At 37.1% G+C, this 13,223-nt stretch overlaps 1 protein-coding gene across 1 annotated transcript in view; it reads right to left on the reverse strand.

Moving 5' to 3' along the window:
- Nucleotides 1-4,072: 4,072 nt before the first annotated feature.
- The window catches only part of LOC114289635 (uncharacterized), a 42,176-nt gene continuing 33,025 nt past the window's right edge, over nt 4,073-13,223 (reverse strand). The window contains exons 4-6 of the mRNA XM_082905405.1: nt 5,756-6,010; nt 5,453-5,667; nt 4,073-5,369 (exon numbers count right to left, since the gene is read on the reverse strand). Coding sequence (XP_082761531.1) covers nt 5,297-5,369; nt 5,453-5,667; nt 5,756-6,010 — 543 coding nt within the window. The 3' untranslated portion in view covers nt 4,073-5,296. The remainder of the gene's footprint in view (nt 5,370-5,452; nt 5,668-5,755; nt 6,011-13,223) is intronic.

Genomic DNA, 13,223 nt, shown 5'->3' on the forward strand with positions numbered 1-13,223 from the left:
CACATTTTTTAAGTGTGATTAATAACATTTAGATCACATCTTTTAAATGTGATTAATTACTAATAAAACTTGTGATGATAAACATTTATATCTGTAGACGTCCCCCGAACTCCCCGGGAGGATGAGTCTCGTTCTGTTCATATGGGCTTACTATAGTTCGGACTCTCAAATTGTCACGGTTCTAAATCTGAACCAAAGAATCCAAATCCGGCAAATCGTTTTGGAAAACAGATTTTTGTAAAGAAGTGCCAAACATGGACTGTTTTGCCAGATACAGAGTCGCCATCTAAATATTTTATTTTGGGAGAATTTAGGAAACCCTGACTCATTTGCCTAAGGCCACGTGTCCGTCATCACCAAAGTTGCTTCGGCTCGGGAACTTGGGTACGATTGGGGAAGGTCAGCTATGAGCACCCCATCTCGCGCGATCCGAAGATCGGCCTCTACTAATTGTGATATTCAGTTTTGAAAACATTATGCGTTCTTATTTCGGTTATTAGCCTAAATTTACTATGTGATGCGCACAGCAAAACAAGTATAGACTAGATCGCCTAATTTAGAACAAAGCATTGCATATCCGTTTGTTTGGAAAATGGTTTGAAGTTTGCTACTCGCAAGTAGGCTAAAATACAGATTTCAATGAATTGTCCCAATTCAAGCAATCCAACCTTCACCCACAGGCATTCAGGCAGTTATATCACATAAACAATTAGCCTCATGGTAAGCATGTTATCATGGCAGTCACTCACACACATGCAAGGATGCTAAAGTATAAACACTTACCGAGTACTCCGAGCCAAAACAGAAACTAGTTAGAAATCAATGCATGATCCTAGTTCATGTTAAGATGGCTAATGCAACATATGCAAACTGCAACTAGAAATAGGCTCGGCTATCCTAAGAATGGCATATGAGATGCTACAACTAACACGTATTCAACTTAGAATTGAAATACAATGCAGTTACTATGATGCTCCGAGCCCGGTGCATGCAATACAGATGAATGATGCAAACATGCAAGAATAAGTATGCTAATTGAAACATGTCCTAATCTAACCATCGTAAGCTGGTAAATAAAAGAGAGAAAGACGTAGGGTTGTAAGACATGCATCACACTCAAGCACACTTATTACACAATTGCCCTCACTCGGAGGGTCCGAATAAATATTACACAACCAAATGAATACTACTAAATTAATTATTATAGAATTTCTAATTAATTAACAAATTAAATGCAGGAGGGTGGCTGCAGCCCTGCCTCGAAATGCGTGGATGATGCATGCTCGATCTGCCTTGCCCGAAAACTCGGTACCATGCCATTGTTGCCTCTGTTTACACTGTTTTGCTCCTCTGAAAATTGCACAAGTCCCAAGGTACACTCCATGGACACTGTGGAACACCACCGATCAAGGGGGATAACCATCGGCCAAAGGGAGTTGGTCATCGACCAATTATGGAGCTCTCGGCCACAAATATTTGGTTGGTCAGCAGTATAGATGGTCGGCCGACCAAATATTCTTGCAGAAACCTGTTTTGACAGCAGCAGAGGACAGACAAGGCATGGCAAAGTATTTTCAAAGCAATGTTTGCACCAACACCCTCCTTATCATATTCGTGACTCAAAGGAGGATGGTCCTCGACCCTCGGACCACTAATCGCGCATTTCAATGAGTGATGGCCCAAGAAGCCAAAGCATGCAATTTAATATTAGAATGAAATGCATACAAACAAACACGGGGCCTAACCTCAATCATGGTTAATCAAAAGGCAAGGCATGCATGCCAAATACAACCTAAGCATGTGAGCTAAGTATGTAACATGAGCATCAAGCAATGTATACTAGGCACACAACCTAAGCTAACAAGCATGCAAGGCACGGAACCAAGCCCAAGGACTTAAACTATGGTCATGTGACACATGGAGCAAATGACCAAAGTGAAACAAAACAGCCCCAAATCATGCCAAAACAAGGTCAAAGACACACCTAGATGGCATCTAAATGGCCTAATTCTAAAGGCATGCAAAAGGGGCCAAACATGGAGCATAAGACACCAACCTCTTAAAGAATTAAAGGAGCATCAAATGCAAGCATACAAGCATGCCATAAGGACTGAAATGACACGGCAAGTGGTTCCGAACCACTAAAATAATGCAAATAGAGCATGCTAGAGGGTCCAATAGTCAAGGCCTACAAGGGAGATTACATGGTAGCTATACAAAGAAAAGCATGGATGACCCAAACAACCAAAAACAGTCCTCAAGCACACTAAAACATGCATAAAAGCTTCACAAAGCCAAGCCAAAACAAGTAAGCATAGTGGTCTAAATGCTAGATACATGTTAAGGCAATTTCATGGCATTACAAGACAAGTATGCAAAGAAAGCATGGTGTGTCTAAACCAACTTAAAACAGTGCTATATCATGGCAAAATAAGCACAAATAAAACTTAAGACATGGCCAACATGAATTTAAAAATGGTGCTCACACATGAGGCTAAAATGGCACTTTTTGAAGACAACAAGGAGAGGGGATGGCCCTCTCCTTCTTAGGACCTTAAACCACCATCCTCACCACTGAAATCCCTTAAGATTTCAGTGGTGAGGAGGCCCAAACAAGGTGGTCCCGAAGCTCACCAAAAATAGCACAAAATGGGGCCAAACAAGGCCTAAGAGGGGATAAACAACCCCAAACACAAAAGTGACCTTAAACAACTATTTAAAGAACTAAAAAAAAAAAGACTTTTTTCAGTTATAAGTTAAGCTCAAAACAGCATGCAAGACAGGCTAAAAGTGTGTGTAAAAACGGGGGATTTAAGGCTTAGAAACTCACCCTTGAAGACCTTCTTCAAAACCAGCACTCCAGCAGATTTTTCTGAGTCAAAACCAAGTCTTGAGCCCCCACAAGACCCTCCAAGAACCTTAGATGAATGGTGGAGGTGTGTGCTTAGGAGTTGGGGTGCAAAGGGGTCAAGAACCAAGCACTTTGGAGGCTTGGATGTAGAGATATCAAGAGAGATATATGTTTTTGTCTTGGACAAATTTCTTAGAACCCTTGCAATGGAAGAGGAGCTCTTCTTTTATAGAGGAAGAAGTGTCCAAGCTTCTCTTAGAAGCTTGGAGCAAAAAGGGCCAAGAAGGGCCAAGCTTCTTGAAGAAGCTAGACAAAGGGTTCAAGCTTCTTGGAGAAGCTTGACAAAAGGGTCAAAAGGTTCAAGCTTCCTCAAGAAGCTAAAACCAAAGGTTCAAAAGGTTCAAGCTTCCTCAAGAAGCTAAAACCAAGGGTTCAAAAGGTTCAACCTTCCTCAAGAAGCTAGAACCAAGGGTTCAAAAGGTTCAACCTTCCTCCAGAAGCTAAAACCAAAGGTTCGAAAGGTTCAAACCCCCCTCAAGAAAAGGTCTCGGCCAGAAAAAGTGGCGATTGACCAAAATCAGTGGCCGACCGACCAAACACAATGCCAACCGACCATCAATAGTGTCGACCGGCCATCACCAATGGCCGGTGGCAAGGAAACAAGGCCGGTGGCCTCAAGCCATGGCCGGTGAGGTGTGGGGATGGCCTATAAGCTATTTTTCACCCTCAGAAGCAAAACAAAAAGTGTTTGATGCAAAACCAAACACAAAATGAACAAGTCGAGAGGTCTTGAGGTAAGGCGCGTAGCCGAAACCTCCGAGAACTCAAGACGAACACAAACAAGGGTAATCATCGAGTGTTCAAACGATGACGTCCAAGTCTTAAGGACAGTAAAAAATGAGGTGTCTACAATATCACAGATTGTAAATGTGATTAATACCTAATAAAACCTGTGATTAATAATGAGATAAGATCACATGTTATATGCATTTCTCATCACAATTAATGCGTGTGATAAAAAAAGGATTCGACATATTTGAAGAATAATCAATATTATTTTTGTACACGTATTTCAAGAATGTAATACATGCTATATATTATACTTTGAATCACAATCACATATTGAATGGAATAACATTATATATTTTATAAATGAAAGTTAAATATGCTCAAAAGTAAATACAAAGGAATTAAATAAAAAGTTTTAAATTGTGCTTACATATATTAAAAAAAAAAAAAACTTGAAAAACTAAGTTTTTGAATTCTTTGACCATATTTTGCATCTCCTCAAGAAATTTCTAATCTGAAAAATAAAAATACAAATTAATTCAGAAACCGCCAGAAACATATATGATTAAACTTATCATTTGTAGAGACTGTTTTAGTCTCACAAAAGAAATTTAATGATGAAAAAGGTTACAATGATCATCAAATACAACAATAAAGCTAAGGACCAAGGCCGGAAATTGAGAGTTATCATGAAGTGCCAGTGCTTTCTCAATAAGTCATATATTCCTCAATAAGTCACACCTCAATAAGTGATTATATATTTCTTATCAACTAAAGAAATTGTTTATTAGCAATTTAAAGAACGGAAGTTATATCATATTTGCATGTTGGATTTCAACTCATATTTTTTACTACGAAATTAATCCATTCAACTCGCACTTCATCAAGTTCGGTTTCCGTATAAGTTTTTTTTTCATTGAACTGCAAGAGATTATTTAGAAACAATTAGATAATAATGTACAAATATCATGAATAAAATAGTAATAAAAGTTAGAATTTATCTAGCATTTTGTTTTCTTAGGATGTTTTGATCTCTAATAAGGTCTTTCATATATCTCATTACATAAAATCCACATTCCACATTTGTGGGTTGCTGAGGGGATTACATGAAAGCATTTTCATTATTATTAGAAACTACACATAAAGCGTTATGATCAAGTTGAACAACAATTAGCACAAATATAAGTATGATAAAATTAGAGAAAATGATATTGGTTACCTGAACTACTTTCCAAACTGGATTGGTCCTTCTTCTCCTTTGGGTAGTTTCATAAATTTTCAAAGAACTTTACAAAAAAAATTTCAAAAGTCACAATATTTTTAGATTAACTCATATTGCTTAAAAATGTACAAACAAACCAAATTTACATGTTTATTACAATTTCAAGGCTTGTGTTTATTTTAGAATTAATTGGATCAAGCAAGTATAATCATCAATGTTAGATCAATGATTAACAATATCTAATGGCACCTACAATTGAACAAGTCACAAGTATAAGCTTAATAAGTTTATTATCCTTGAAACAGATGAAATATATAGTTTTAGATAATTACCCAATATTATAAGGAATTAAAATCAATTGCTCTAGCATAGTCTCCTCTAATCTTCTTGCAAGCAACACTGATTTTGATTTCTCCCCAGCCATAGTTTTTCCACTAACGACACAAGGGGTTAACAAATACAAATTGTTTCCTCCAATTGGAAGTCTTCAACACCTGATGGAGATGACTAATAAGAGAAATAAATATTAATTAAAATCATAATTCATAAAATCTGCAGAAATAGCTATTGATGTAGTAAATTTTCCTTACCTTATGTACAACATGATACATGTAACAGATAATTCTTTTACATGACATATGTACTCCATATATACTCTTTGAAGTTGGATATTGATCTCCTCCCCAAATATGTTTTTCTCTAGTGGAATGTGCATGGCTTCATCATACTTGATATACTCGACTAATGAAACAAAAGATTGAATAGGCTCTTGATATTTTCCACATTCAACATTAATTAAAGCTCCCTAAGTTTAAAATTTTCAAAATAAAGAAATATAAGTCAACTTCAATTTTAAGAAAGTGTAATAAAGTTTCTAAGTTTGAATATTTTACCTCATCATCGACAAATACAAGATTTTTGGGCCAAGCAACAAAAAATCCCACTGCTTGTCCAATAATAAGCATCTCATCTGGGATAGGTATAGGAAGTGGGGCATCTTTTTGAATAGCAACTTGAATCAACACACGTACATTGGATTCTCCTAATGGCACTGTACAAATGGCTTCATTGGGTTCAATTCTCTCATACATCATACCATGAGCAACAATATTTTCAATGGAACCTACCGCGAGTTTACACGGTTTGCCCTATAACACACAAAGTTAACAATGGAACTTCTAAGAATATCACTAACGATATTATAAATTATAACAACATCAGTATATAAAAACTGCACACCTTTCTCTTATTTTGTTTAGGATCTTGAAGGCTGTTAGGTTTTTATTTTTGGCAACCCTGTTTGACAAAACTCTTTTAAGTTGTATTTGTTTTCGCACTTTTTATTTCAGTGAGGCTATAAGTGTTTAGATGCGAATCCAACCCGAATTGTGCCTTGCAGAGAAGTTGTATTGTTAATACTTTCAAGATTGCCACTTCGCAGATTATGACGGGGATCGAGCTGCCTGGTTAGCTCGCGGGGGTTGAGGGGCAGCGCCCCCGAAGCAAAATGCAAAATAGCATTCAAAGTTGCCTGTCCGCCCTTGCTCGCTTGAGCGAAGGCTGCGTCTGTGTAAAAACCTGAAAGAGATGAATGTACGCTCGAGTGAAGGGTGCGTGGCTCGAGCGAATCCACTTATGGAAAACACGCGTTTTTGGTTCCTCGCTCGAGCGAGAGAGTCTTCGCTTGAGCGAGCCTCGCAGCTCCAGATTTCTATAAGTACGAGTTTCTATCAGATTTTAGGATTACTTCTCCAGATCTTCTTCTTGGGTTCTAAGGTTTATATTTGGAGATATTTTGCTAGTTTTCTTTGATGTTTTGATTGAGTGTTCAACTCATGGTTTTAGAAGTTTACATCAAAGGATTGTTTGTTTAATTCTATGCAAAAGAGAGAGTTGTTCTTTGGTGGATTCTGAAGAATACAAGCCTGAAACTTTGGTGGATTCTGGAGTGGCTCATTGTCAAGACAATTCCGAGGTGAAGACGGGGTTGAAAGAGACACATAGAGGTTGGTTCAATTCGGGCGTGGATTCGCTAGGTAATTGAGAGTATACCTGTGTAATTCCTTTATATCTTCTTAGTGGATTGTTTTGTGGCTGTTGCCCATGGTTTTTTTATCACAATTAAAGGTGTCCAACTGTGGTTTTTCCACGTAAAATCATTATGTTGTTTTGTCTTGATTGTTTGATTGGGATTGTTATATACTACTTAAAATTGATATATAATCACAAATCAACAGCTTAAAATTGAAACATAATCACAAATCAACATCTAGGAGATTTCTAGATTTTTCAATTGGTATCAGAACAGGTCGTTCTATTTTTTTTAAAAAAAATTATTTTAGAACGAGATCTTGTTTGAATTGTGATAATGGATTCAATTCATGAGGAAAATTCTATGGCTCGACCACCCCTACTAGACGGATCCAATTATTCTTTTTGGAAAGTTCGGATGAGATCGTTTTTGAAATCTATAGATGAAAAATTTTGGCAATCTGTCATGAATGGGTGGACCGAACCAACAATTACCGTTGATGGAGTAACTTTCCCCAAACCAATTGAAAAGTGGGACACAATTGATTACCAAAATAGTAGTTGGAATAGTAAAGCTATCAATTTTGTTTTTTGCGCTATCACACCTGAAGAGTTTAGTCGAATTTGTAATTGTGAAGTTGCAAAAAAGGCTTGGGATATCTTACAAACTATTCATGAGGGCACTCATTCTGTTAAACGCTCAAAACTTCAAAGGCTTACGTCTACTTTCGAAAACCTTTCAATGAAAGATAGTGAGACCTTTGATGAATTTTATGCGAAGTTGAGTGACATTGTAAATTCCAGCTTCAATTTAGGTGAAAAAATACCAGAATCCAAAGTTGTGGGAAAAATTTTGAGATCCTTACCTGATCGGTTCCAACCAAAAGTTACGGCTATTGAGGAGGCTCAAGATGTTGACAACCTCAAGCTGGATCAGTTGGTTGGAAATCTCCAAACTTATGAGGCACATAGGAATTTCAAAAAGAAACAAAAAGATGCTATTGCTTTTAGTAGTGCTCATAGAGTTGGAGAGGATTCTGATGAGGATTGTGAGATAGATTCCAAGATTACGGCTGCTTTTGTGAAACAATTTAAAAAATCTTTTCTGAAAAAGAATCCTAATCTTTTGGAATCTACTCATACTCATAAATCTAAAGGCAAAGATAAACTCAAAATTAATTCTATAGCCAAGAAGGAGAAAGGAAAGATACAAGGAAACTCTGAAAGAGTCCAATGCTATGAATGCCAATGATTTGGCCACTTTGCTTAAGAATGCCCCACTTGTTTGAAGAAGAAGAAAGCCCTCGCCATCACTTGGGATGATGAATCAAAATCTGATGAAGATGAAAGTGACAACGAAGATCAAGGCGAAGAGGGACATAAACAATTCCTTGCTTTCATGGCGGCTTCCGAAACTGAAGGACGAACAGAACATCCGAAGAGGTCGGTTGAGAATGCCACTGATGATGCATCCTCGGAGAGTGATGATGAAGAGCTTGAGCAAGCTTATGAAAAGTTGTATAAGGAGTCTCTTAACTTATCCAAATTAAATGACAAACTCACTACGAAACTCAAAGCATGTGAAAGTGAGAATGTCAAATTAAAGAAAGAGATTTCCGAGGCTAGGAATGATGCCCTTAAGATTTCTAATCATTGACCAGCTCTTTGTGCAAAACTCTTGACTTGTGAGACAGAGGGGAATAAGCTACAGAAAATCTATGCAACATATGAAGAAAAAATTAAAACTCTCGAGATGCCTCAAGTTGCTTTGGAAGAACTAATGATCAAGAAAGAGGAAGAGCTTAAGTGTGCTATGGCTACCATTGGTCTTTGGAACAAAGGTTCAAAGACTTTGGAGGATGTCATTGGGTCTCAACAAATGTGTTGTGACAAGAGTGGCATTGGCTTTGGTGATAACAAAGAGCAAAAACAGAGTGCATCTACATCTCATGATACAAGAACTCAAGGAAAGGGAGAACAAAAAATTCAGCATAAGGATGGACTTCTCAAACTTCTTAGAGTTGGTACGGTAAAACAAAATAAGGTACATCCTGTGTTTATTTGTCATCATTGTGGTACGCATGGTCATATTCGCCCTTATTGTTATGAGTTGCATGAGAGAGTGTCTCATCGAGATGGAAGAAATTCTAACATCTCGTGGGGTAGGAGACACGCCATTGGTGGTAATAAGGTTAATAGGAAGTTGGAAACTATGTCAAGACGGGTTCTCATTGAAAATGAAGGGAACCACAACGTCAATACACCACCCAAGAACCGCAATTCTCACAACTTTGTTCATACTAAAGCGGTTTGGGTGAGAAAACTTGACTTATATTAATTCTTTTTAGTTTTTGGGTTTTTGTGTGTTTTTTTTTTTTTTTTTTGTCATTACATGTGTGCTTGTTCATTTTTTTGTCTTGCTTTATTTTTGAAAAAAAAAAAAATCCTAAAAAGATTTTTTTAGTATGGTTTTGCAAGCTTGAAATTTTTGAGTGGTCCTTGGTGCATATTAGAATTGATGAGAATATCCATTACATGTTAATATATGTGTGCTTTCTGTGGTCATCACTCATTTTGGAGTGCGAGTTTTTTGATTAGTATGTCTCATTCTGTACACACTCTTGGATTAGCAAATTTTGGAGTCTTCCGCCTTAGTGATTATTTTTTTTCTATGGACTTCTGTCATTGATCTTTTGCGTTTCTAGAGGAATTGACCTATACTAGCATGTCATGGGTGATGTTGAGTTTCTTAACCATCTTCCATCTTTTTGCATCTCCACGACTTTTCCCTCTATTCTTTGTAGTCTAGGCATGAGGAAAAGGCTACCTCAGAGTCACCAACCAGGCCATCATTATTATATCCATGCTTCTCTGGTTCGGTTTCTATACTCTTGAGCGTGTTAGCCGGCAATGAGTGTGCAAAAGAAAGAAAAGAAAAGATGTCCAAAAGAACGGAAAAAATGTGCAAAAGAAAGAAAAGAAAACGATGTGAAAAAAATAGAGGAAAAAAAATAAAAGATTCATTGATTGAGGGGGAGCCTCCATCTTTACTCACCAAATACCCCTTGATTCCTAGTGGTTTGACTTTCTTTTGTTGTGCTTAGATTCTCTTGTCGGAGGTTCAACTTTCAGATCACTACTAGGATTGAATCTAGTGTTTGTCGAACTCCAAGAATCACACACACACTTTTCTCATGGAATCTATGCTTTTCACATAATGCCTCACTTTTTTTTATGAGGAATCTTCTAGAGGATGTGCACATTGTGTTTTCAAGTAATTGTGCTTCTTGGATAGTCTTGTGTGTTTTAAGGTACTAATCTGAAATTCCTTGCTTACTCTACCATATTATTTTTGTCGTTTTCTTTTTGTTCACTGTTTTCAGTGTTTGTGGTTGCTTTTAGTGAGGGGGAGTTTGGTTTTTCATTGCAAGAGTTGTTTAGCATGAACACTTTGATATGTTTGGTAAGGGAGATCGGCTATATGTTTTGCATGTTGCTATGCACTGTTTGCTTATTATTTCCTTGTTGCATACTCCTAGTATTTACATCGTCATATCATTGTTTGTGTGGTTTATGATCTTCCTTTTGTTATTTGAGAGTTGTTTGTCATGAGTCTTAGTTTTCATCTATTCATGTTTTCCATCTCATGTTTCAAGATAATCGTGTCATATGTCTATTGCTTTTTCATATACTCTTGTGGGATTAATAATTGTTTTGGAGATTGTGGCACTAATAGTTGTTTTTGCAGATCATGACCTTGAGAAAGAAGTTTGTTTTTATTGGCTATAAGGGTTGGGGTGTTTAGGATTTTATTTGTTAAGTGTGTTTTGTCACGACATTGCCAAAGGGGGAGATTATTAGGTTTTTATTTTTGGCAACCCCGTTTGACAAAACTCTTTTAAGTTGTATTTGTTTTCACACTTTTTATTTCAGTGAGGCTATGAGTGTTTAGATGCGAATCTAACCTGAATTGTGCCTTGCAGAGAAGTTTGTGTTGTTAATACTTTTAAGATTGCCACTTCGCTGATTATGACGGGAATCGAGCTGCTTGGTCAACTCGCGGGGGTCCAGGGGGAAGCGCCCCTTGGCGGGTCCGGGGCAGCGCCACGGCGGGGTCGAGGGGCAGCACCCTCAAAGCAAAATGCAAAATTACATTCAAAGTTGCCTGTCCGCCCTTGCTCGCTCGAGCGAAGGAGTGCTCGCTCGAGCGAAGGCTGCGTCTGTGTAAAAACCTGAAAGAGATGAATGTACGCTCGAGTGAAGGGTGCGTAGCTCGAGCGAATCCACTTATGGAAAACACGCGTTTTTGGTTCCTCGCTCGAGCGAGCCTCGCAGTTCCAGATTTCTATAAGTACGAGTTTCTGTCAGATTTTAGGATTACTTCTCCAGATCTTCTTCTTGGGTTCTAAGGTTTATATTTGGGGATATTTTGCTAGTTTTCTTTGATGTTTTGATTGAGTGTTCAACTCATGGTTTTAGAAGTTTACATCAAAGGATTGTTTGTTTAATTCTATGCAAAAGAGAGAGTTGTTCTTCGGTGGATTCTGAAAAATAAAAGCATGAAGCTTTGGTGGATTCTGGAGTGGCTCATCGTCAAGACAATTCCGAGGTGAAGACGGGGTTGGAAGAGACATAGAGGTTGGTTCAATTCGGGCATGGATTCGCTAGGTAATTGAGAGTATACATGTATAATTCCTTTATATCTTCTTAGTGGATTGTTTTGTGGCTGTTGCTCGTGGTTTTTTAATCACAATTAGAGGTGTCCAATTGTGGTTTTTCCATGTAAAATCATTATGTTGTTTTGTCTTGATTGTTTGATTAGAATTGTTATATACTGCTTAAAATTGATACATAATCACAAATCAACATCTAGGGGATTTCTAGATTTTTCAAAGTCGAATGTTGTCCTTAGTTCTCACTCTATTTTCTGCTAAGATAGAATCATGTTGAAAATTGCCTCTACTACCACTTTCAACGTATTTGAACATTTTCTCTATAACAAATACACAGATAACAAGAAAAACACTAATAAAATTATTAACAGCATTAGAAAATATAACAACTTTAGGTGTTCTAAATGCTACACACCTTTATGATCTTTTGGGTACGAGCTTGGGGTGAAATGTCATCATTAGTTCTCACTTTGTTTTCTGTTAAGAGAAAATGAAACTAAAAATTTCTTTCATAACCACTTCTCAAGGTGTTTGAACTAATATGTTCAAATCCTAGTGTATGTGGTGTTTGTTGTTCCACTGCACTAAGCCTAACTTGCAATTGTTCCACCACTGCCTCAAGATCATTATATTTCTTCTCCCAATGTGACTGATTCCCACGTCTAGGCAAATGAAAGTAGGTGCTAGGTGTGACAGAATTTCCTACATCCCTTACTCGACCAGAAGATTCAGGAGTACCCAATGCCATAGTAAGAATGTCATTACATCCTTTAGTAGTTAAACTCGCATCACTTTTTGTTTGGTCAACTCATCCTACAATATTACATTACTATATAAGAAAGATGAACAATTGAGGTAATATAAAATAAGTGCAATCAGTGCACACAAATATCTAATAATTCTCATAGCTTGTTCCATAATTGTCTTGTCATCATATTCTCCATTTTTATTTTGATGAGCCTTTTTCCATAGAACGCTTTTGTCCAAATCTTCAGTAGATCCGGTCATACGTTTCTATCAATCAAACATACATGAACTTTTAAAACTAATCATATCAAAATTGTTATTAAATTATAAAATTTATAACCACTTACATAGTCTTCTTGAAAGCGAGAATAGCCCTTTCGACTGATTCTATGGTTATATTTATTTTGACTTCGTTTCCATTTCTGAACTTGACTTAAAATCTTTAAAAATGTAACACACAAAGTCAATCCAAATGTATAACATTTAAAACAAGAGGTTAAAACAAGAAGCTAGTAGCAAGCCACAAAACAACCTCAAGCTACCTAATCCGTACATCTGTTCAACATCTATATCTAACATAAAATAAGGATCCTAAACAGGACATAGCAGCCCAAACAACCAGCAGAGCAGCATGCAGTATAACAACATAGCAGCAGAGCAGCAAAATGTAGCAATGCAGTAACACAGATAGCAGACGCATTAAGAAACAACAACATACAGCAAGAACAACAACACACCCACAAGAATAGTAGCACACCATATTACAGTAGCACACAACAAAGAACATAAAAAGTAATCCTAAGCACATCCCACTAGAGAACCAAAGGCAAGCTATGTACAAATTCAGTATAAATAAAGACATTAGTGCATGTTAACACAAAAGAAAACTATCCACTAAAGTCCAACTAAG

Source organism: Camellia sinensis, chromosome 14, assembly GCF_055761805.1.
Source record: "Camellia sinensis isolate YWXY chromosome 14, ASM5576180v1, whole genome shotgun sequence".
Taxonomy (NCBI): domain Eukaryota; kingdom Viridiplantae; phylum Streptophyta; class Magnoliopsida; order Ericales; family Theaceae; genus Camellia; species Camellia sinensis.